Raw genomic sequence first — 23,468 nt, 5'->3', positions numbered from 1 at the left:
TGAGCTATTATTTCATAAATCGTTGTAATCACTGTTAATAGAATCATTTTGTATACTTTATGAGTTTAGGCATAATGTTACCAGTGTATCAAAAAGAAAAAGAAGTGAATTTCAGTCTTATTTCAAAGGAAACCTCAGTAGTTCTAGTATAAAATGCATTTTTCCTCATATTTTAATCACTGTTAGCCTGCAGCCACATTTTCCTAAAAATAGCCAGCGGAAGTTTATTGTTGAGGATTGTATTCAGGTATGCTTTATTATATATATGGGCTTCCCAGGTAGCGCAGTGGTAAAGAATATGCCTGCCAATGCAGGTAGACCCAAGAGACATAGGTTTGATCCCTGGGTTGGGAAAATCCCCTGGAGTAGGAATGGCAACCCACTCCAGTATTCTTGCCTGGAAATCCTATGGACAGAGAAGCCTGGCAGGCTACAGTCCATGGGGTGGCCATGAGTCAGACATGACTGGGCACAGCTCAATAAAAATAAATACATTATAAGAACCTACTATACAAGAAACAAAAAGTGAAATATTATAGACACGCACAGTATAAAAATGTAAGTATTAAAAATGTAATGAAAGGTCTCAGACACCTATTGGCAAACCAGAAACATCTCATTTTCCAAAAGGTAAAAAATGTTACCTGTTTAAAGTCTGGACAAGATACTTTGTTCCATTTCTATTAGCCAGAGATGGTTATTTCTTTTGAAGGAAAGCATATTCATCACTGAGTGAATCAGATACATTCTTCTTATTGTTAATATCTAGCTGGCTCCTAAGGTTGAAAAAATTAACAAAACTGTTTCAACTAAAGGAAACTGTGTTACTAAGTACTTTGGATGGTGAGGAGGATGACAATGATGGCCTAAAATTGATGATGGTGGCACCAGTAATTGTCTGTAATGCTTGACATGAATTGTTTTATTTAATTCTGACAATAATTCTATGCAATAGGTATTATCTCATTTTATAACAAAGTAAGGAAGGCCCAGGGAGATTAATTTGCCCAAGGTCACATATTAAGTAATTCAGCCAAGATTCAAACTGTGTGACTTTTAAGTAAGCAATGTTTGAATAACATAGACCACATTATTACCATTAACCACAGTCAAAAGCAGTACTCTTAAGTAACAGGTAAAAATATATGTCTTAATCAACTGTGTATTTTATCCATGGACAAGAAACTAAATTGGAGAGTAGCCATCTACAAATACACTTTTATAACACTTGCTTGCCTTGAAAAGAGATAATGGGAATTAAAAAAAGAGCAGGGGTGAGGGAGAAAGACGTGTGATTAGAAGCAGACAAGTATGAAGACATCAGTGAGTAACGTTTTCATTTTAAAAGGTTTGAGACCAAAGATGTCAGGAATCATTTAACCCCACATTACACCTAGTTTGTGGATGAACTGGGAGTAGAACCCAGACCTCATGACAGTTTCAGTGCTTCCTATTTTATAAAAGTTTTGGACTAAGATCTTAATTTGAATCTGGCTCTGCTTCCACCAGCCATGTGACTTTGGTAAATGTATCATTTAGTAAGTTTCCTGATTGTAAAACAGACTAAAATAATAGCTCTCCGGTATGTTGGGAAGGTTCAAAGAGATACCATTTGCAAATTTCTCACAGTAGAGTGTCTAAAACATAAGCAGACACTCAATAGTAATTAGTTTCCTGTCCATAATTTTTAATTTCAGCTGCCTTTAGATATTATTAGGATACCTTTGATAAAATGTCTTCAAGTCACATCCTGGCAGTTACGTAGAATCACTAATGCTAGGGGTTACATTGATCTATTAAAATACTACCACCTTAAAAAACTCGTTTTTGACTGGATGTAAATGAAATAATATTTTTTTCTAATACAGTGCCCTCATACGTAACATAATAGACAAGGATTTTTTTTAAGCCTAGCCATTAAACTTTTTCCATTTTGTGGCTCTACTTACTCACATCCACAGAGTCGGACACAACTGAGCACACACATATAGCAGCGCTGTCTAATGGAAAGTTGGTTTTATCTTCAGCCCCCATAAACTGAGCCTTTATATAGCAAGTTATTTTTTAACTTTGATGTATGTCAGGATAGTTTGGCTGTTTGTACAGCTTGCTTGTTTGATGACCTAATGTCATAATATCATGGCTGCTATCCTTAAAAATAAAATCCTGAAATTGGCGTAAATATGAGATAAGCATTTGAAATTGTCCATATTGCCTCTAATTGTTGACCGTTTCTTTTTTTCCTTTCTGGTCTCTAAAAGTGCATTTGGGTCCTTGGCTCAGGGTGGTGAGCCCCAGTGGACATTTACTTACATTTACTTTACAAGTACAAAGCCACCCTTGGAAGTATAGAATGTAAGCGCTGCTGCTCAGCTGTTTTCCTGGCAAGCATAACCGCGAATTAAAATGAGTGAGAACATGATTAGCCTGATCTTGGACTCTACCCACTGATAGCAGAGTCACCAGAATTTCATTTACATAAATCATTTTCACTGGTTTGATCTTTTAGTGCTGTTCTGATACCTAAGATTTGTCAGGACAGTGAAATGACTTAGGACTTAGTTTAATCTCTCTATAATGCTAAAGTAATTAATTTTAACTTTCCTTTTTGATTACTATCCCAATTAGGATTTTGAACTACATATATTTAAACTAGGTGCTTCATAATTAGGGCTAATCAATTAGGTTAGCTCAGGCCTTTAAATGTGTCCTTTACCCAAGTAAAGTTAACATCTTTAACTTATATCTGATTCTGTAATGTTTTATTATTGAACCTGAGCTTTTGACATGGAATAGTGGATGATCTAAGGTTTTTATATAGCAGAGTTGCTTGGAAGTTAGATACGCATCAAGTAGATAACTTTTTTCTCCCTAACAGTATAGTTTTATCTACTTCAGTGTCAGAAATGCAGTCTTAGATGCTGAAATATAAATAATTTAAAAGAGAGAGCAAATTGTTATTTGGTATAAGATTTATCAGTCGAAGCATAATTATCAAGTATTTCTTTAGGCATGTTTCCTGTATGGTCTTTCAGAATTTATCTGTTAAATAAGTTAATATGTTTCCTAAATTAAAATTAGGTTGGCATAATATTGTATATAGCCTAATTTTATTTTTTTCTAGGTCCATAACTTAGTGGCAATTGAATTGGCTTATATCAACACAAAACATCCAGACTTTGCTGATGCTTGTGGGTTAATGAACAACAATATAGAGGTAAATACAATTTGAATTTGTGTTTTTTGAGAGAGAAAATCTGTTTTAGATCAATTATATCAAATTTACTGAGCAAGGAATAACTATAAGACATTTATATACCTTATTATTGTCATATTCCAAGAATTATGCTGAGGGCATTACATTGTTTTCTTAAATTTAATCCTCAAAATCACCTGGAGGGATTGTTCTTATTTTCTGCTTATGAAACTAACTCAGAGAGGATCTGGGGCTCATTGATTTAGTATTTGTATTTGAAGGACTGCCTGGTTCCATTTCAGTTAACTGTTGTTGCAGTTTATTAGACTGAAGTATGTAAAACAGTGGATGTTTAAACTTGTTTTTACTTGATTCTGAAAGCTTTGAAGGAAACAATCCAAGAATTACCTAAATTATAGTGTATTTGGAAAAACAGTACTGTTTCACCACTACTATGATTTCTGCATTTCATGGATCCTTTCTTTTTTCCATTTGAGGTTAATGTTGTAGGTTGCATAAGAACTCAGAAGGAGCCAAGGCTGATGGATAGAATGATGTATCTGCATGAATTTTTTTCTCTGACATTTTTATACAAAACAGTAAAATTTTCTGTTGTTTCATAGTCCAGGAAGACCTCAGTCTCTCTTCTGTATCAAATTTTCTCTTATGCACAGAGAGAGAAAATTGTAAACATGGAATTTGGAAACTGCAAAGGACCTTTTAGTTAAAAAAGATGAAGAACCCGAGACCCACAGCTGATAACAGCTGTTACTTTACTGCATATTTTGCTGGACACTGTTAGAGGGGGAAAGCACCTTCTCTTTAACAGGTATAGGGGACTGTTTTTTAGCTGCATAGTTGAGGTAACTCCTATTGTCAGAAAAAATTCCAGAGAATTGCTGTGGCCCAGCTTCAGTCTCTGATTGGAGAACTAAGGTCTTGCAAGCTGGGTAGCATGGCCAGAAAAAATTCCAAAACATATGTAAGTAAGGCACTTGAAAACACTTAAGAAAGTGGATTCTATAACAATTGCCATGTTAAAAATTGGCATGTAGACACTTTCTTTAAGATAGGAGTTAGTTCCTGTAACATGGAAACCTTCAAGGAAGATTTTTGTCTGAAACAGTTTTTCTAGTACTGACAAGGTCATTTATGATATGATTTCAGATCAGTATTTTTCTTACAGGTGAATGTCTCTGATTTTAATAACTATGTGTCAGAGAACAAACACATAGATACTCTCATTTAATCTTTAGAGCAACCTTATAAAGGTAATGTTAATAGACTATGAAACCGGGACTGAGTTAGTAACTTGTTCAGTTAACAAAGCAAGTAAGCCAGCTCTCCAGGGCCGGCTAAGGTCATAACTGGTTGGTAATGGTTGGTAATAGACTAGCATGAAAATTTCTGGTCTCTTGATTCCTCTGCCTTTTGCTTTGTGTTCTTCTTGAAAATGTACATTTAAATGCTAACTTGTAATTCTGAAAGTTGTTAAAAATCCATGTATTTTTATCATTTGCTATATTTTTTATCACTAGGTAAGTGAAAAGTTAGTATAAGTTGTTACAAAATTTTCTTACCCAAAAGCAACATTGTGAAGCTTTGTTAACTTACACCTTTTTTGCAAGTCTGAGTGTTCTTGAAAGGCTTTCTACTCAGGAGCATTTTGACTGCATTTAACTTAAATGCTTTTCTGCTGTATTTGATGCTGCTTGTGAGCCAGTATTAACACCTTCGTCCTTCTATATTTTCATAGGCTTGCACCTATTACAGTGCTTTACATACAGTAGGTACTATTGGTTTGAATTTACAGTTTCTTTATAGTTTGGTACCAGAATTATATCGATGATATCAACAAACTAGAAGAGTGGCAGGTGATCAGTCTGCTAAATTGCTCAAGTTACAGAACAGACTTTCAGTTTCTAACACTAAGAAAGCAGAATATTCTTATAGATATTTCTTATTGTTTTGTGAGAATTGTGTGAATGTAACACAAATGTCAGCAGGTTAGAGTGATTTTTAAAGGCTTTGCTTAAGTTTTCTGTGATCTGTGTACTTCAGATTCTATATGGTGTGTTGAAGGCTTATGTACACTTTTATGTGGGAACAGTTTAAATCAGTGATTCTTAACTTAGTGGGAAAGGCAGAGATGATGCTGGTCCACTGCCCCTCCCTTGAGAATTCTTGGTACAGAAAGCCACTATTACTGATGTTGTATTTATCCTTCAGGTATGTTGGAGCAGAAAAAAGATTGAGAAGCATCAGGTTAAATGATTTCTTGTTTGTTTTAAAATATAATTATGGTATGAATCTCAACAGTGGGAGGATATACTGTTAGTTATTCCATACTTTTCAATTAAGCTGAACATTTTTTTTAGTAGCTTACATCTCTTATGTTCTGATAATCATGAATCTTATGCTTTCTTGTGTTTTATAGGAACAAAGGAGAAACAGGCTAGCAAGAGAACTACCTTCAGCTGTATCACGAGACAAGGTAAAAAATGTTTTTAAAGCATATTCCCAACCAATATGCAGAGATGGATTGGTGAGCCTCAGAATATTACTGAGTTCTAGGAGTAATTTTTTCTTCTTACTTTAATATTCCATTGGCATATTTGAGTAAAGTTATGCAAGTTTCAGAATGGCTTTGAGTAATTTAAAGATAAAATATTTTTAATACATTGGAATAAATGCTTAAAGGTGGATTTTAAGTATCAAGGCTTTTTGAAGAATTCAGTGACTGTCAACTTTGAAAAATTAGTTGAAATGACTAATGACTTTATTGTAACAAGAGGCTTTTTTGGAGAGGGAAGATGACAATATCTGCGTACCAGGTTTTAGTTTCCTGTAATAGTTGCATATATTAAAGTTTTTGTGTAAAAATCTGTTACCTTTAATTCTTTACCATAAAAGATCTTATCAGCTTGTAAAAATCAAAATGAAGCTTTTGGATTTGAACTTTTCTTAGGAATTCATCTGAACAAGTCTTAAACAAAGGTGACAACAGTGACAATAGTACAGAAAATAAGGCAAAATAAACATTATGTCCCATTTTTGTTTTTCATGGGAAAATTCGTATTTATAGAATGTTTCTGAATGCATTTTTGGCATCCTTGATTTTTTTTTCCCTGAATTTTTTGCCTTTAGTCTTCTAAAGTTCCAAGTGCTTTGGCACCTGCCTCCCAGGAGCCCTCCCCTGCTGCTTCTGCTGAGGCTGATGGCAAGGTCTGTTCTGATTCTTAATCTAAGCCTGCATGCCTAATTTGGTGCAACATAATCATCTGGAAACAATACACTGAATAGCAGAATATTAATATGGGATATTGTGCTAAGATCAAATTTTAGTCTTAATAGAAATTTTGAATCGTTTAACAGTGTATATTTCATAACATAAATTTGTTAACATGCTTTTGCTTGCAATATAGAAGATGCACACAGAAAAAGAATTTAAAGAGGAAATTATCCTGCACTTTTTGAATTTCAAGCCATCGGTATTTAAATTTTGGTTGTTAAACTGCATGTTTTAACATATCTTTTAACAGTTAATTCAGGACAGCAGAAGAGAAACTAAAAATGTGAGTCTTGCTTCACAATGAAAATGTTGGTACCCCTGGTTTTTAGAAACACTGTCTTCAAAACCATTGAAGAACTTGTTTGTAACAGTGGCATCTATCTCTCATTGTCTTTGTTATGTTTAATGTTTCTCTTAATCAACTAACTTCTAAGATGGTATTAATTCTAGTTTTAACATTGTTTTAAATAATAACAGCCTTTCCAACCATTTTCTGTTACCTTCAAGAATACTGTTGAATTTAATATTTTGGTAGGGATTTAAAATTCTGGAGGTGAAAATTGTACTTTTGGACTTTTCCTCTTTAAAGGTTCTAAGATCTGTCCAGTGCTAATAGATGGTCCTCTTAGGCTTCTTTCTTATGCTTTCTTACGCACTTGTCACTTCCTTCTTATGCACTTGTCACCCTAAAGCTTAACATGTGCCTCAACAGCCTAAGCAAATTCAGAGCATAGAGGGGGACTGTGAGAGTTTGAGACTGTTGTCAGTTCTTGATAAAATAACCTGTAAGTTATTCAGACCCATTCTTATTTTTATTTTTGCCATTCAGCTCCTTCCTTTATTTATTGTCCAGGTTTAAGATTCTGAACCTCAGATAAAGCCTTATAATTAAATGTCTTATCTTCTCTCAGCCCACTGTACTAAGATCTTAAGAGAACCATTTAAATCATTGCTTTTTATTTTACTCATGGCTTCACCTTGAATTTGCTTACTCTCCTTAAGATTTCATATGTAGGTCTATCACTCATGTATGGTTAACAGGCATTTAGAAATACAATTACTCATTTGAAAAGTAGTATATAAATATTCCACCTATATATTGATAAACATCATCTTTAATACATATTTTAGAGACAAATTTTGGGCAGTGTTTTGAATCAAAATGATACAAAAAACATTTAACAATTGCTATCACACTGTTAAAGTCATTTTTATTTCTATAATTCTGAATGCCATTTTATCTTCATTTTAGATTGTAAAATCTTAAAGAATATCTAAAAACATGTCTTAAATATTGATGAATTAGTGTTCCCTGTTACCTTAAACAGTCATTTTTCTTTTATAAATCAAGACTAACAGACATCCTAAAAAAGAAGGTGCAAAAGCACTTGTGATTAATGACATTAGATTTCTTTTAGCATATCCTTTCTCATGGGTATAAACATTGAGGGGACTGATGTTGTGTTTGTCATATTCCACATTTTAGGCAGCTTAATGTCATCATTGGGCCTTCCAGGTGGCTCAGTGGTAAAGAATGCACCTGCCAATGCAGGAGACGTGGGTTTGATCCCTGGGTCGGGAAGATCCCCTGGCAGAGGAAATGGCAACCCACTCCAGTATTCTTGCCTAGTGAATCCCATGGACAGAGGATGCTGGTGGGCAACAGTCCATGGGGTCACAAAGAGTTGGACATGACTTAACACACACACACAAGCATGCATGCAAACTCATAGAATCATGAGTGTGTTCGTGTTTCTGTTAATTAAAGGATTCCTACTTTTATCCTGTGATTATAAGGAACATAAACTGACTTGAGAAATATATAAAGTCTTAACTTTTGGAGACATGAGTTCACTGAACTTTCAGAGAGATCACAGTTCAACAGTGTTTAAAGTTGCTTTGAAGAAATAATGTGAATAGCAGTTTTGGCTTTCCTTGTGCTTTTAATGGTTAGTCTTGTTTTAAAGGGTAGCTCACATTTTCTCCATAGTCTCTAGTGTTAGACGTTGGAGAGGAGGAAAAACTTTGAAAAGTTAGCAAGTAATAAAAAAGGAATTTAAGATATCCTGGCCAAGGCCTTGCCAGCAATTTAGAACAGGACCTCTTATTTAGACAGCTCAGGGTTTCAGTTGTAAATGCCAGTCACCATCTCTTTCTGACCCTGCTATCTCTCTGAATAGATTAAACTCCAGATGAGTACTAGATAGTCTCCTTGACTCCTATCAAAAAAATATTAACTTTGTTTAGATAATGCCAGTTTGATATGGTTGGTACAGGTCTTGGAACATGTTTTTTTCAGGTTGCATCTGGAGGTGGTGGGGTTGGAGATGCTGTTCAAGAACCAACAACAGGCAACTGGAGAGGAATGCTGAAAACTTCAAAAGCTGAGGAGCTACTAGCTGAGGAAAAATCAAAACCAATTCCAATTATGCCAGCCAGTCCACAAAAAGGCCACGCTGTGAATTTGCTGGATGTGGTAAGCTGTAGAATTTGGTTGAGGACAAAGAACCAAATTACCAAGAAAGCATTTTAAAAGACAGAAGGAACTGGTATCTCAAAAACGTAGTTACGTGTTGTCATTTCAAAATGGCACAACAGTAAGTTTGTTCTCCGCTTCACCCAATTTAGCCAGTTCCTGTTGCACGAAAACTATCTGCCCGTGAACAGCGAGATTGTGAAGTTATTGAACGACTCATCAAATCATATTTTCTTATTGTCAGAAAGAATATTCAAGACAGGTTAGTATTATGTATATAAATCAGACTAGAATACTGCTGGATAATTTATTACTCGTTTTGAAAATATATGTATTTTTAAAAATGTAGGTTTTTATTCTCAAAGAAATGGATTATTTGATTGTTTTGCAGTGTGCCAAAGGCAGTAATGCATTTTTTGGTTAATCATGTGAAAGATACTCTTCAGAGTGAGTTAGTAGGACAGCTGTATAAATCATCCCTATTGGATGATCTTCTGACTGAATCTGAGGACATGGCACAACGTAGGAAAGAAGCAGCTGATATGCTAAAGGTAAACTGTGAATTTTTAAAAAATTTTCTTATTTGGGTTGTAGGTATAAACATTTATTATTTAAAATAAAATTATTTAAAATTACAACCCAACTTATTTGGGTTGTAGGTATAAACATTATTTAAAATGCTTTAAAAAATATTTAAAATATTATTTTAAAAAAAATATATAGTCTTTGTATGATGGCTAAATATTACTCTGTTGGCACTTGATTCGATTCAAATTTCAGCAAAGATATGAATCAACCACATATAAAGTGGAGAGATTATCCCATATTAATTCAGATTCTTTGGTATTATAATTTAAACATTTGTAATTTTTACCATCTTCTTTAATGCAGGCATTACAAGGAGCCAGTCAAATTATTGCTGAAATCCGAGAGACTCATCTTTGGTGAAGAGAACTATGTAATCCTGAGATTTTGTTGACTTGTTAGTACTGCCTACTTGAGTAGAATTTTATTTATGAACTCCTGTGTCTTGCAGTGATATGAATCTGCTCATGTGAAGACTGGCTATAAACTGAAAATTGTATTCTGTATTCCAGAACAAATCACACATTTAATCCAAATAATAAATGGCTATTTCTAAAATTTCCTAGTATATACAAATACGTCAAGTCTGTCTTGTGACAGTTTCATTTGAACTTAAAAGGAACCGTTAATAGTCCTAGCTGTACAGCAGTCTGTCTGTGAATAAATGACCTGTGTGATATGCTAGTAGTCTTAAAGCTGCTGCCATAGCCCTTCGAGAAGAATGCACCAAGACGCCATTTCATACGACTACGATGCATGCACTATATAAACCGACCTGGCTCTGAAAGAGATGGGTTGACAAGTTACTCACGTAGTCAGCTGTTCCAATTATCTTTTGATTTAATTTTATTGAGCTTCACTGCAACCTTTGATGTGTCTGTAAGAAAGCTGAACACACGAGAGGATCTGTAACACTGACAGTGATGTGATGTGCATTATGTGTAGCTGCCGTCCTTCCACTTCTGGGTCCACTTTCCCCTGGTGCATTAAAAATTAAAAGACCTTTGATCTTACTTAAACTTGGAAGCATGAATTATGTTTTACTGCATTAAGAACCAACCATCTAGCCTTGATTATCTGGTAAGACTTGGTCATGACCATTTCCTTTTAGTTTTTAGAACTAGTAAATTCTCCTTGGCTTTCAAATATAATAGTAGTAATCCAGTAATCCATTTATAAATTGGAGCCCACAGATCACACTTCAAGATTCACTTGGAAGAGAGTCTTAGAACCAAATACTGTACTGATTTTAAGTATATCTTCTTTCTCTAGTTGGTAATAGTTATTACTTTTGCTTCACACCAACAAAGTAGATAAGAATAAAGGTACGAAAATAACGGTGGGGCTTTATTATTCACAGAAAAACATCCTGATACACACATACTCCTAAATGCTCTCAGAGGGCTGGGAGTGAGATTTAGAACATGAACACATTTTACCAAAATTCCCCAGATTATTCTTGATATGAATTACATGATGAATTTTAAGATGAATTCTATATTGCAGATATTAAATTTATTTTTATGTTATGACATTTATCAAGAAATATTGGCAGGAACATATGAATGTGTGTCACCTTTAGCTAATGATACTGTACCAAGAAACAACAGGATCAGCAACTGATCTCAAACATAACAGATTCAGTCTGGTGATACAGGACTAAGAATCTGTTAGCAGTACCGTCTTTATAGAACACATGCTTCCAAAATGTTTATTAGCATACTTTAAAATCATTCTGCCATTATTAAGCATCAGTTTTGAAATTATAGCCATCCATGACTCATGTATTTGAGATAGATCAGATGATTACCATTCTAGTCTAACTTTTTTTTGTAAAGGGGGACAGAACCTTATAATGCACCTTTCTCCAGCAAACTTCAAATTGAAAACATTACCTGCTGTGGTAATGCACGTGTTAGTACTACACACCATGTACAAAGAAAAACAGGCAAGACAGGTACAGAAAGAGGAAACCTCCTTTTGTTGGCCCTTAAACCGAGTGAAGTTCTGAAATGTAGAGATGATCTCTGACTTACAATGGATACCTGTATGTTCTCACTTTGTAAATAAAGTTGCTGGTATGAAGTGACATTAAAAAGCTTGTCAATAAGTGAATTCTTCCTAACTGTACTCCCAGAAGAGTACATGAAAATCTACTTTGGAACATAGCAATATAGTTTATACTATATAAAAGTTTAATGACTTTTTTTCTTTTTAGATTTTTGTAATTGACTGAGGTTTTATTATAATACATTTCCACTTTTTTGCATATGAAAATGACTTGCTCCAAATAATCCAGGTAGTAAATAGCTAGAATTTGAACTCTAAAGCCATGCTTTGCTGCCTGTAAGATTTTCTAGAACAAATCTGATTGTTAACTATTTTGTGTGTATGTGTGTGTTTTACTTGATCCTCAAGTGATCAAGTGAAATTAAGGAAATCAAGAAAAATCAATGATCTGATTTTTTAGATGTTGCAAACGGTTCTGGAGAATCAACTTGCCTAAAGAACGTAGAGCTTAATTTGACTGAATCTTAATTCCAGATCCTTTAAATTTGACCTGAAAACTTCCCTTCCTGGAATATCTTTTGATATTCTCATATGTTTGGATATCTCCGTGTATATATTTTGCCTCTATTTTATCTTGTTGGTTACTTAACTTTTTGGTTCATCTCAAGCTGCAATCTGCTGGGGACAGAAGTTGAAACTTAAGACTAATTTAAAAGTTGATATAAGACATCACTACCTTTTTTACTGAGTTAAAACAAGGCTAATGAGTAAATTTAATTTCATGGAAACACAGGAGACTGGAACACTGAATTATAAGCTTTCTGAAAAGTCACGTACTGATTTTTCTTCAAAAAGAAACTATTTCTACTGTAATTTCTAATGCTGTCTATGGCTTCCTCTAACTTTCCTCCTGTTTTATAGAATTTGCTTCCTGAACAACAACAACAAAAATCCAGTGACATATTTACCTGATACAAGAGCAAGGACAGGATAGAAAACTTATTAGCATTTAGTTTTTCATAAAGCATAATTATTGAGATTAAACCTAGAAAGCATGCTTTTCTGTGTTAGTCTTTAATATTTAAGGATCAGGAAATAAAATATTCCACAAACTTAACGAACCTGTATGAACAATGAAATTACTCAACAGAGGCCTAGAATATACTCCATTCTTTGTTTTGAGTTGCATAAGTGAAGATATAAGTTTGTATATCTTGATAATGAATGATGATGTTTGAACACCAGAAGGATTTTTCATCATAGCTGAAGCCATTTTATAATGTAGAAGTTCCTTTTTCCTATTTTAAGTAATGAAAGTCCATTTTTAAGAATATGTTGTCCAACAACTAAAACACTCTCAGGATTTGTTACTTGTTTGTGATTTATACTGACTCCACCTTCTGTAATCATCCGATACCTAAAAATAGAAATGTTTAGTAACTAGATAAATCTAATCATTGTTGACCACTCCCAACAATACACATATATCACTGTTTCATTTAAATTTCAAAGGCTAATTGAAACCATTAGCACTGAGTTGTTATCTTCATGTTTGCTAGATTCTGCCTCCCCTTTAGTTCTTCTAAAGGAACAGATGGAAAAAATTCAACTAAAATTTTAAAACAGGCTGAGCAACCCCACTATGCCCCTCAAATAAAGATGATACAGACTGAGCATGAGAGAGGCTGTGTGAATCTGTATACTTAGGGCCTCTGATCTTGTGATCTTCTCAAACTGACTATCCTTGAGCCAACTGATCTCAGCCTATTTATACAACTGTGGTCCCTTAAACCAATTCTCTAATGCTGGAGAAAAAACTTACCAGGGACTTAATAAGAGTACAGTAATACTATATAGAAAATTTATTTTCAGCAATAAGTACTCTCAGTTTTCACTTTATTCTCAGACTAACCTAACATCTATAAGGAATGAGATGCCATTATCAGGAAAACACCATCTCTGAAAACACATGCTATGAAATATAACTGTGAACCTAAAAGGTAAATAACCTTACCCTCGGGGACCATCTGGAATGGCATTTGCTTTGCGGCATGTATCTAGGACGCTTGTTCCAGGGTCAAGAACTAATTCAGAAAATGAAGCTTCTTTAAACAATTCTTTTAACTCTTGATCAGACATGACTTCCAGCGCATCTATGCTGCTGTGATAAAGGGCTTGTGTACACCTGGAAAACATGTTTTGAGAACCACATCACGTTGACAGCTTATACAGATACGTGTTCTACTACCCAATAACCAATTATGAAGTACCCATTATATTCCAGATGGGAAGTTTTTCAAACAGCAACATTTATCTTGTATAATTTATAAGCTTAATTCAGGACAATTTTTTTCCTAGTAAATGAAGGCTAGTATTTTAAGCCAGTTAACACTGACAGTCCTTGTTAGTGGTAAAAAGTAACTCTAAAACAGTGGCTCCAAATGTTCTGCAGTCTCTTTAACTAATTAATCAAGTGATCATTATTCTATAAGGTCACCTTTTAGCAGAGGCCAGCCCTTCTTGTCCATGAACAAGCTTTGTTACTTCCGCAGCAAGTCGCTTCTGAGGACCCCGCTTTTCTGGCTCTGTGACGTGCAGCTGCATGATGTGGTCAATCTCTGGAAGAGGCAGAAAAGTGAAGAGCTTCAGGTATCTTTGGGGTGAAAAAAAAAAAGCCTGTTAGAGTTATGTAACACAACTAGTTTTTGTCTCCCCCCCTCTATTTTAGATTATGGAATATAACATGCAGAAATGTACCAAAAATATGACAATAAAACAACATCACCCCGATTGAAGATTTACTTTTGCCATCTTTGTTTCAGATACTTCCTTTTTAAAAGTAATAGTCTAGACACGGATGACCCCATCCCCATCATATATATGCTTCTTGCTCCAGAGACATCATCAAAAATGCTCAGCTGGATGATTCACAAGCCGGAATCAAGATTGCTGGGAGAAATGTCAACAACCTCAGATATGCAGATGATACCACCCTAATGGCAGAAAGTGAAGAGGAACTAAAGAGCTTCTTGATGAGGGTGAAAAAGGAGAGTGGAAAAGCTGGCTTAAAACTCAGTTTTCAAAAAATGAAGATCATGGCATCCAGTCCCATCACTTCATGGCAGATAGATGCGGAAACAATGGAAACAGTGACAAACTATTTTCTTGGGCTCCAAAATCCCTGCAGATGGTGACTGCAGCCATGAAATTTAAAAAAGACACTTGCTCCTTGGAAGAAAAGCTATGACAGTGTATTAAACCTAGATAACATATTAAAAAGCAAAGACATCAGCTTGCCCACAAAAATCTGTATAGTCAAAGCTGTGGTTTTTCCAGTAGTCATGTATGGATGTTGAGAGTTGGACCATAAAGAAGGCTAAGCACAGCATTGATACTTTGAAACTGTGGTGTTGGAGAAGACTCTTGAGAGTCCGTTGGACAGAAAGGAGATCAAACCAGTCAATCCTAAAGGAAAACCCTGAATATTCATTGGAAGGACTGATGCTGAAGCTCCAATACCTGATGCAAAGAGCAAACTCACTGGAAAAGACCCTGATGCTGGGAAAGATTGAGGGCAGGAGGAGGAGGAGGCGGCAACAAGAGGATGAGATGGTTGGATGGCATCACCGACTCAATGGACATAAGTCTGAGCAAACTCCAGGAGATAGTGAAGGACAGGAAAGCCTGGCGTGCTACATTCACAGGGCTGCAGAGTCAGACATGACTTTGCAACTGAACAACAATAACAGATACACAACAGTGCTCCTACCCAAGGAAGCATGATTGCATCACGTCCCCTCACCCTTCAAGGTAACCACTCTCCCAGCTTTGATGGTAGTCACTACTTTGTTTATATTTTTACCATCTCAGTATGCCTCCCTAAACAGTGTCACTTAGTTTTACCTCTTTTTAGACTTTATATATATAAGCAATCATACAGAACATTTTTTTTTTTTTTTAACTACTCTGGCACATCAGATTTCCTTGGTGGCTCAGATGGTAAAGTGTTTGCCTACAATGTGGGAGACCTGGGTTTGATCCCTGGGTCAGGAAGATCCTCTGGAGAAAGAAATGGCAACCCACTCCAGTACTCTTGCCTGGAAAGTCCCATGGATGGAGGAGCCTGGTGGGCTACAGCCCATGGGGTGGCAGAGTCAGACACGGCTGAGCGACTTCACTCACTGGCACATCATGATGTTGGCAATGCACCCATGCTGCTTTGTGTGCAGCGGCTGAATACAGCATTCCACATTAAAAATAGTTCACAGTGTATGTATTTTGGTGTGGATGTTTTGTGTTGTTCCTACTCCTGGATAGTAGTTAATGGTGCTGCTACCTCTATTCCCAGGTATTTCTCTTGGTGCACTAATCTGTCAGGGATGTGCCCGGAAAGGTACTGCTGGTATTAACACAAGTCATAAATGCATTCTACTGAGCTGGTACAGCCACATATTTTTCCAAGTGGTTCTATATGTATAATGTAAGTGCTTGCCATTAAGCTTCTGACTGCTTTCAAAGACACTGATCTCAAATAAACAACTGCCAATTGTATGTCATCAGTTCAGTTCAGTCTCTCAGTCGTGTCCGGCTCTTTGCAACCCCATAAACCGCAGCATGCCAGGCCTCCCTGTCCATCACCAACTCCCAGAGTTCACCCACCAACTAGGCAAGGAACCAGGCTACCCCCACCAATGAAAATCCCCTTTTAGAAAACCCTGGGTGACTGAGATAACTGACTGCCTGAATGACCCCTCTCCAGCCTTCCCACTCCTTAGTTTTCCCTGTTAAATCAGCCAGTGAAGAGTGAACCTGTGGAATCCTAGGCACCCAATAAAGGCAGAGCCCTGGGTGGGTCCTCCCTCCCTTGCTATCCTTGACTCACTGTGTGCCTGTGCCCTTCAGAAACTAACTAATACATTTTACTTCTTAAGGTTCCCTGATGATTGTCACTGAGGTGTGTCTTATAGTCATAATAAACCACAAGTCTAATCTAGTCACAAGTTTGGCTCTGGCCAAGGAAATGTCTGTGGGGGCTCCCGCAAGTAGTATGGGCCCAGGTGAGGGCCACCTCCCCCTCCCCTGCCACCAGGCATTTCTAGCTGATGGTAACACTACCAACAGGTTGAGGCCCACATAACTGGCAAAGGCATAGTTGGCAGGACTGCACGACTGCCCTTTAGCTTTAACTAGTTTACTAACTGGATAACCCAGATGGATAACCCAGATAGATAACTCGTTTGCAAGGGTAGCAATGTATGCTGGAGGTCCATGATGCTATTATGTCTTTTTCATATTGCCTCATGTTACCTCAGTACTCATCTCAAAATGTCACTGCTGCCACAATTCAACAATATCCGCAGTATTGTGATCAACAATCAAAGTCATGTCCTCTAAAGAGATGATCAGACCACTAATTATAAAAGCCCTGATTGACTCCTAACGTACATGAAGGTCCTTTACATCTCAGGGTAAGGAGAGCTAAGGAGGGTGGAATGGATCCCAAGGCTATTATCACTGCCCGACCTGAGGCTCTGAGTGCAAGGCAAAGGAAAGGATACTCACATATGTCGGGAGGAAAGAGACCTGCCCTGTGAGTGAGTCATACTGGGACTACACTTCCTAACCTGGATGAATGAAACAACCCTGTAACAGGAAAACAGCAAAGAAAGGGAAATACAGCTGAGGCGTGCTGTTCCTCTGTCCCCCAAACCCGATGGGATACCAAGGGTTCAGAATCTGGTGTGATGTTGTTGAACAGTGGATAAACATAAATGCTCAGAATATCTTGTGCCAATGCCTTGTAAGACCCCTGAGGAAGTACAGCAGCTCCTTGATAAATCAGAACCCCTATGGAGGCTTCCTGGGCGTTGCTTACTGCTGCTGTGTACCAATATGCCAAGGCTCTAGTGTTATGCTCCAGACGCCGAGGGCTCTCCCAAAGACCCTGTGGTAACCTGCCATTGGAGGGAGAGCCCAGTCCTGGGTAGGATGACTGGGACACCCTGAAAAGGGAGGCAGCCACCTATGAAGAAGGCTCATGGGGATGTCTTCCACAAACTTTCTGGTGACAACATGTAAGATTAAGGTAATGAGAATCAGGAAGTAAACATAGATCAGACATTATACCTTAACTGAAATTCTGTGCATAAGGAAGAAAAGGAGTTGATTGGCAATTGCAGGTTTTTGGAACCTAAATTGCTACTCATTGCTGCTGAAATGCATCAGCTGGCTGGTATCTAAAGATCCTAAAATCTACAACCTTCTCAGAGATCTATCTGTCCAGGAAACATGTTTCCTTCCTCTAAGAAACCAAAGATCTTGAGTCCCCTCAGATTTCCCCTGAATGGGATAGAACAAAGCAACATGCCTCATGAGATACCCTTGCCACCATTGGAAAGGCTGACTGGGTTATAGGCCTCCAGTGAGGATGAAGAGGGAGAAGAAAGGAAGGCAGATGATCCTAGAGCCACCAGTATTGGTACCAGGGCCCTCCCTTGCCTCATCTGGATATTTTACTGCCTGACTCGGCCCATCCTTCCACCACGGTGATTACTGCTAGAGGCTTGTCTCCTGTGGTGCAAAACTGGCATGGTCCAGCTGGTTTATCATTTCTATGACCAGAGTGACTTCAATGACCCCCCTCTTCATTCTAACCCTGAGTCTCTTTGACCCTAAGTCCCGAGAATTCTTTTTACAAGGTGCTCTGTCTAATCATGGGGTAATGCTTGTGCATTTTACTGGGTCTGTCAAAACCATTCAAAGGGCACTGGCGAGCACTGACAGGGTTCCTAGACATGGAGGAAATTACTCATCATTAAACCACCAGTACACTCAGGTACAAGGTGTCCTAGGCCTTTTCATGTTCTGGAGGCAACACATCCCTCACCTTTTACCAATTCTTTGCCACAATCACATGCAAGGCACCACCTTTCACTGGGGCGAGCCCAACAGTACATTTGGGAAGCTGCCCAGCAGGCAGGCCGATGAGCCCTACCTTTAGTCCCATCTGGCTCCACATTCCAAGTCAGTACTTGACCATATCTGATTATGTCTTCTTGGAGTCTCTGACCAAATATAAGTCTACTTGCTTTCCTATGAATTTTGGATTAAGTGGCTAACCCCAAAGGATTCTACCGGGTTCTTTTAGAAACTGAGGCCCTAATCAGCCCTCAACCAATACAACCACCTAATGCCCTGGGTTAGAGACGTGTCCTTGGTAAAATGAAAATGGTACCTTCAGGAGAGGGCTAACCTGGATATCAAAGCTTTTAAAAATTACAGGAGAATGGCGCTTCCCTCATGATCAGCTCCTTGCCTAAGAGCCTTTTGGAGTTGGTAGTGGTGCTCCTTCTTCTTGGAGACCCCTGGGACCAACTGTCTGAGATGGACAGGGAGTCCATATTCTTAACCAGTGACAGCACCACCATCGCCTGTATGCACTGCAGCTAGCTGGAGGACTGCAGCATTCCCCCTGGTCTCAGGGGCCTCTCCAGCTGAAGAAGGCAGTCCTGACTCAGCCCAGTTGGCAGAACTTGTAGCTGTTCACTTAGCCCTTGAAAGTGTAAGTTGCTCAGTCGTGTCCAACTGTTTGCAACCCCATGGACTATGTAGTCCATGGAATTCTCCAAGCCAGAAGGTGAGCTGTTCCCATCTCCAGGGGATCTGCCCAACCCAGGGATCAAACCCAGGTCTCCTGCATTGCAGGCAGATTCTTTACCAGCTGAGCCACCAGGGAAGCCCTTAGGAAACCAAAAAAAGAGAATGTTGGCAGACCTACATTTTCATAGACTCCTGGGCTGCTGCTAATGACCTCGAGTTGGTCTGGCCAATGGCTAAGGGACAATGTTCTCATATAAGATAAGCCTGTTTGGCCCAAACCTGGAAGGAGTCCCTAGTTCCTATCATTGCTACTTATGTTTCTGTTCAGACTACCTGCTCTGTGTGTGCATGCTAAGTCGTTTCAGTCGTGTCTGACTCTTTGTGACCCTATGGGCTGTAGCCTACCACTCTCCTCTGTCTAAGGGAGTCTCCTGGCAAGAATACTAGCACCACCTGCTCTATGCTAGAAGCCATTTCAACAGTACTGCAGACTGTTGCAGTACTAAGCCCGCCACACTCTGCCCAGCACACACCCTACCAGCTCAAAAAAATGGGCTCCTTGGGTCACTAAGGAATTCAGGCCTTAACAGCTTGGGCTCTAGTGAGTGGACTCACCATCATCTTCTCAGCAGCAGCCAAAGTTGTAACAGATGATGGTATTCTCTGTTCCCAAACCAATGGAGGATATTCAGATGGGGACATATTCCCTAGGGAGACCAACCATGTTCCCATTTGCAGTGAATTTCACTGGCCACTCCCCTTTTCTCCTGGGGCCTCCAGATACGCCTTCAGTCACGGGACTTCTCTGGATGATGCAAATCTCTTGCCTCAGTAAATTTATTTTTGTTCCCTTTGAATTGCCAGGCATTACTGACTCTGACCCACTTTACCCCTCCAGAGACTAAACAATGGGCTTTCCAATATAATATTTTTTGGAATTTCCCCAGGCATCTGATGCCCCAGGCATCTGGCCTCACTGAGCACCATCAACCTCCTTAAAGAGATACACCTGAAGTTACTCTCAGGCAACTGGTTCCCAAAATGGACTGAACTCTTGCTCCAGACCCCCATCTTGCTTAATTCTCACCTCTTGGGCCTTCACATCCTATATACCAACTATTATACACTCACCCAAATCCCACTGTTGGTCCCCTCTGGCAATCCTCAAGACACCCTCTGAGAGAAGTTTTTTCTCTACTCAATAGTGTTTTTTCACGTTCTGTAGTAAAGTCTTAGATATTTAAAAAATTTAAGAATTATTCCTAAATTATTTTTGATGATCATTATGTCAAATGGCATTTTTTGGGAAAAATTCACTTTTTCTTTGTTACAGATGTATTTCTCATTAATTTATATTCTTCCAAGAGTTTGACATATTATGAAACAATGAGAAAAATCACTTAAAAAAAGGACCTTCTTTTATGTTAAAGAAAAGGAACTTGAGAGACAATGGTTAAAATAAAAGTTTATGATGAAAGGAGTAAAAAACTAGAATATGCAAGCAATTATGTCCTAAGTACCTGCTAGATGTAGATCATAAACTTGGCTCTAACTTTTTTAGTACCCACAGTGGTTTTCTGCTTTAACCAACAGTGTTTAATGACAATGTTACATGATGTACTGCCTTAAATAGAATCTACGTTAAAATAAACAAAAAACCCAAAAAACTATGAAGGGATGAAAGGTAGAGAGAGAGTCAATGACTAAAATTGTATCATGAGCTTAATGAACTTAATTTTTCTCAGCACACAATTATTAAGAACTCACCTTTCTACCAAATCATCTTGTTGCCTGAGAAAAAACTGATACAATTCAAATGGAGATGTCTTATCTCTGTTTAGCCAAACAGCATTGCCAGCAGACTTGCCCAGTTTCGCTCCAGTTGTACTTGTAATTAGAGGAACAGAGATTCCAAATACATCTTCTCCAGTCAACCTATGCATAAAGAAGAACTTTATTATGTGCTTCAAGCTCAAGTGGTGGTAGATTCTGCTAATCATTCTGACTTCAGTGTGGTTTTTTGCTCTAAGAAACCTTCCTTAACCTTCTAAACCAGGATTCTTGTCCATCTCTCTGCTTTCACAGCACCCTATTTTGACATTCGTCATTCTGAACTGCAATTGAACTAGTGACTCTGGGCAAGCCAAGGGGAAATGCCACATAATTGGGGCCTAGAAATTTTTAAAGGTTGGGTGGGAAGAGGAGAGAAAACTAGGTGAAGGTGTGGTCAGGTAGAGACACTAAAAGAGATATTTTAAAGGATTTTTAAAATGAGTAGAATATGAGCTAGCCCTGTATTTCATCTCCCTCAGGAAATGCCATTACAGATACATTATTTGCAAATATTTGGTGCTGAAAAAATTTTTTTTGAGATGCCAACCAATGACTAACACAGCTTCAAGGAAGGTGCAGAGCAAAAGCAGAAACTACTCAAGGTGGCCCAGTCACGGTCAGGTTATAAACAGTCTTTCAAATTAGAAACAGAAAAAACTTCTTAGAAGCAGCAAACAGATACAATCTGAATCCTGGCTAGGTGGTCTATTTCCTTCAGAGCTCTAGAATATATCCCATACCTAATATCATTAATTTAGCACTTTAGTTCTCATTAGCCAGTGATATAAAATTAACTCCGTTAGACTCTTAGGGGATATAAAACCAACAAGGGCTGAAACAAAGGGCGTCACTCCACAATACTGACAGTGCATTATAAGCTATTTGTGTGTATTTGACCTAAGATTTCTCCCGGCCTATAGGCGCTTACTTGTGGATGAACTCGTATCCAGACATGATATTGCCCAGCTGATCTGATCCACCCAGCTGGACCCGGCATCCATAATGCTGGAACAGGTAGTAGAAATCATAGGCCTGGAGCACCTGGTATAAAAACTCGGCCAAACTCATGCCTTCGGGGCTCTTGAGGCGAGTCTGCACACTCAGTCTGCTCAGCAGCGTTCCCATGCGGAAGTGGCCACCCACTGCCGCTAGGAAGTCCACCAGGTCCTGCTTCTGGTACCACGCCGAATTGTCCAGCACGGTGAAGCTGCCCCAGGTCCGCCCATTTGCAAAGAGCTGCTGGTGATTAGTCGCCAGAGCCTTTAGCCCTTGGCTCAGGGCACGCGCGTTGCTTTGCACGCGCTCCGCATCCAGCGCCTCGCGCGCCTTGGTTCGACCGCTTGGGTCTCCCAGGCGCGCCGTGGCGCCTCCCACCAGCGCGATCACGTTGTGGCCCGCTCGCTGGAAATGAAAAAGGCCCAAAAGCGCCAGCAGATGCCCGACATGAAGCGAGTCGGCCGTGGGGTCGAAGCCGCAGTAGATGGTCTGGGGAAATTTCCCCCCCGTGCCGCGGTCGAAGAGCTCTGGGAGCTCTGTCTTTGTACCCCTCTCGGGGAAGAATTCCTTGAACAGACCCCGAGCCTTCTGCACCGCCAGCAACCCCTGAGCGGCCGAGTGGGCCTCACGCAGCCCCAAGGGCAAGACTCCTGACAGGCCTTGGGTACCAAGCCACTGGCTCCGGTAAATGCACCGCAACATGGGCGCCGCCATCTTGGCGGCGACACGAAGGGAATGCTGGGACCTTAAAGGCCCACCACACCCCTCAGTTCCCGCCTCTTGAAATTTCTATAGAATTTGTCAGTGTTTTTCTGCGCATGCCCAACTGAGGCGGAGCGGTTACTTGGTTATTGATCGCCTCAGCCTTTGAGTTCTGACTTCCTGGGTGGGGTTTTCGCTAAAAGTCGGGTAACCGTAAGTTCCGTAGACCTTATTTTCCTCCTTGGTAACGTGGATGTGTTTATAATAGTTCCTACTTCAGAGAACCGATGTGAGGATTAAGAATTAAGACCTGAGAGTTCTAAAATATTATTTTTTGTTTAAATTTAAATTACCGCTTTCTTATCACCTAAGAAAAGTCGTGATGCACAAATTCTTTGAAATCTTGGTCCTATGCAAAAATTTTTTCACAGAGGTTGTGAGAGGTTAGGAATTGGTAGAACCTCGTGGAGAGATACTGAGTTGGCTTGGAGATGCAATCAATTTCCTAATACCGATTCCCAAAAGGATGGGAACACCTCAGTCACCAGTGTTTATTAGCTTCGCCAGGAGGTGGCAGTCTTGTCTAAGCTATAACCAGATATAATCCAATGAATTAAATGCAAAAGGCCCTGTTTAATTCATTTACTTCCATTACAGGTAACCAAGTGGGGCACAGCTTTGGCATATGAGTGCTCAGTCGTGTCAAACTCGTTACAACCCCCATGAACTGTAGCCCGCCAATCTCCTCTGTCCATGGGATTGGAGTGGGTTGCCATTTC

The 23,468-nt window shown here is 38.7% G+C and overlaps 2 protein-coding genes across 7 annotated transcripts in view; one reads left to right on the top strand and one right to left on the bottom strand.

The window, feature by feature from the left end:
• The window catches only part of DNM1L (dynamin 1 like), a 65,599-nt gene extending 55,037 nt beyond the window's left edge, over positions 1-10,562 (top strand). For 2 of the 5 annotated variants that reach the window (XM_065939432.1, XM_065939423.1), the window contains 8 exons: positions 3,125-3,217; positions 5,634-5,690; positions 6,344-6,421; positions 6,739-6,771; positions 8,788-8,964; positions 9,117-9,226; positions 9,356-9,515; positions 9,856-10,562. In XM_065939432.1, coding sequence (XP_065795504.1) covers positions 3,125-3,217; positions 5,634-5,690; positions 6,344-6,421; positions 6,739-6,771; positions 8,788-8,964; positions 9,117-9,226; positions 9,356-9,515; positions 9,856-9,912 — 765 coding nt within the window. In that variant the 3' untranslated portion in view covers positions 9,913-10,562. The remainder of the gene's footprint in view (positions 1-3,124; positions 3,218-5,633; positions 5,691-6,343; positions 6,422-6,738; positions 6,772-8,787; positions 8,965-9,116; positions 9,227-9,355; positions 9,516-9,855) is intronic. The other 3 variants (XM_065939406.1, XM_065939399.1, XM_065939415.1) reach the window with 3 other exon arrangements.
• Positions 17-22,722, bottom strand: YARS2 (tyrosyl-tRNA synthetase 2). 2 transcript variants are annotated; one of them, XM_065939456.1, is made up of 5 exons: positions 21,920-22,722; positions 20,926-21,093; positions 14,057-14,212; positions 13,574-13,744; positions 17-776 (listed from the first exon to the last, which is right to left on the bottom strand). In XM_065939456.1, the coding sequence occupies exons 1-5, from the start codon at positions 22,699-22,701 to the stop codon at positions 698-700; spliced, it is 1,356 nt and encodes a 451-aa protein (XP_065795528.1). In that variant the 5' UTR covers positions 22,702-22,722; the 3' UTR covers positions 17-697. The 2 variants fall into 2 exon arrangements, with proteins under 2 accessions (XP_065795528.1, XP_065795520.1); XM_065939448.1 differs by lacking the exon at positions 17-776 and adding an exon at positions 12,618-12,976.
• Positions 22,723-23,468: the final 746 nt, after the last annotated feature.

The sequence above is a fragment of the Muntiacus reevesi genome, chromosome 1 (assembly GCF_963930625.1).
Source record: "Muntiacus reevesi chromosome 1, mMunRee1.1, whole genome shotgun sequence".
Classification (NCBI taxonomy): domain Eukaryota; kingdom Metazoa; phylum Chordata; class Mammalia; order Artiodactyla; family Cervidae; genus Muntiacus; species Muntiacus reevesi.
Note: the sequence above shows the minus strand (reverse complement) of the source record. Positions and strands in the feature narration are given on the sequence as shown.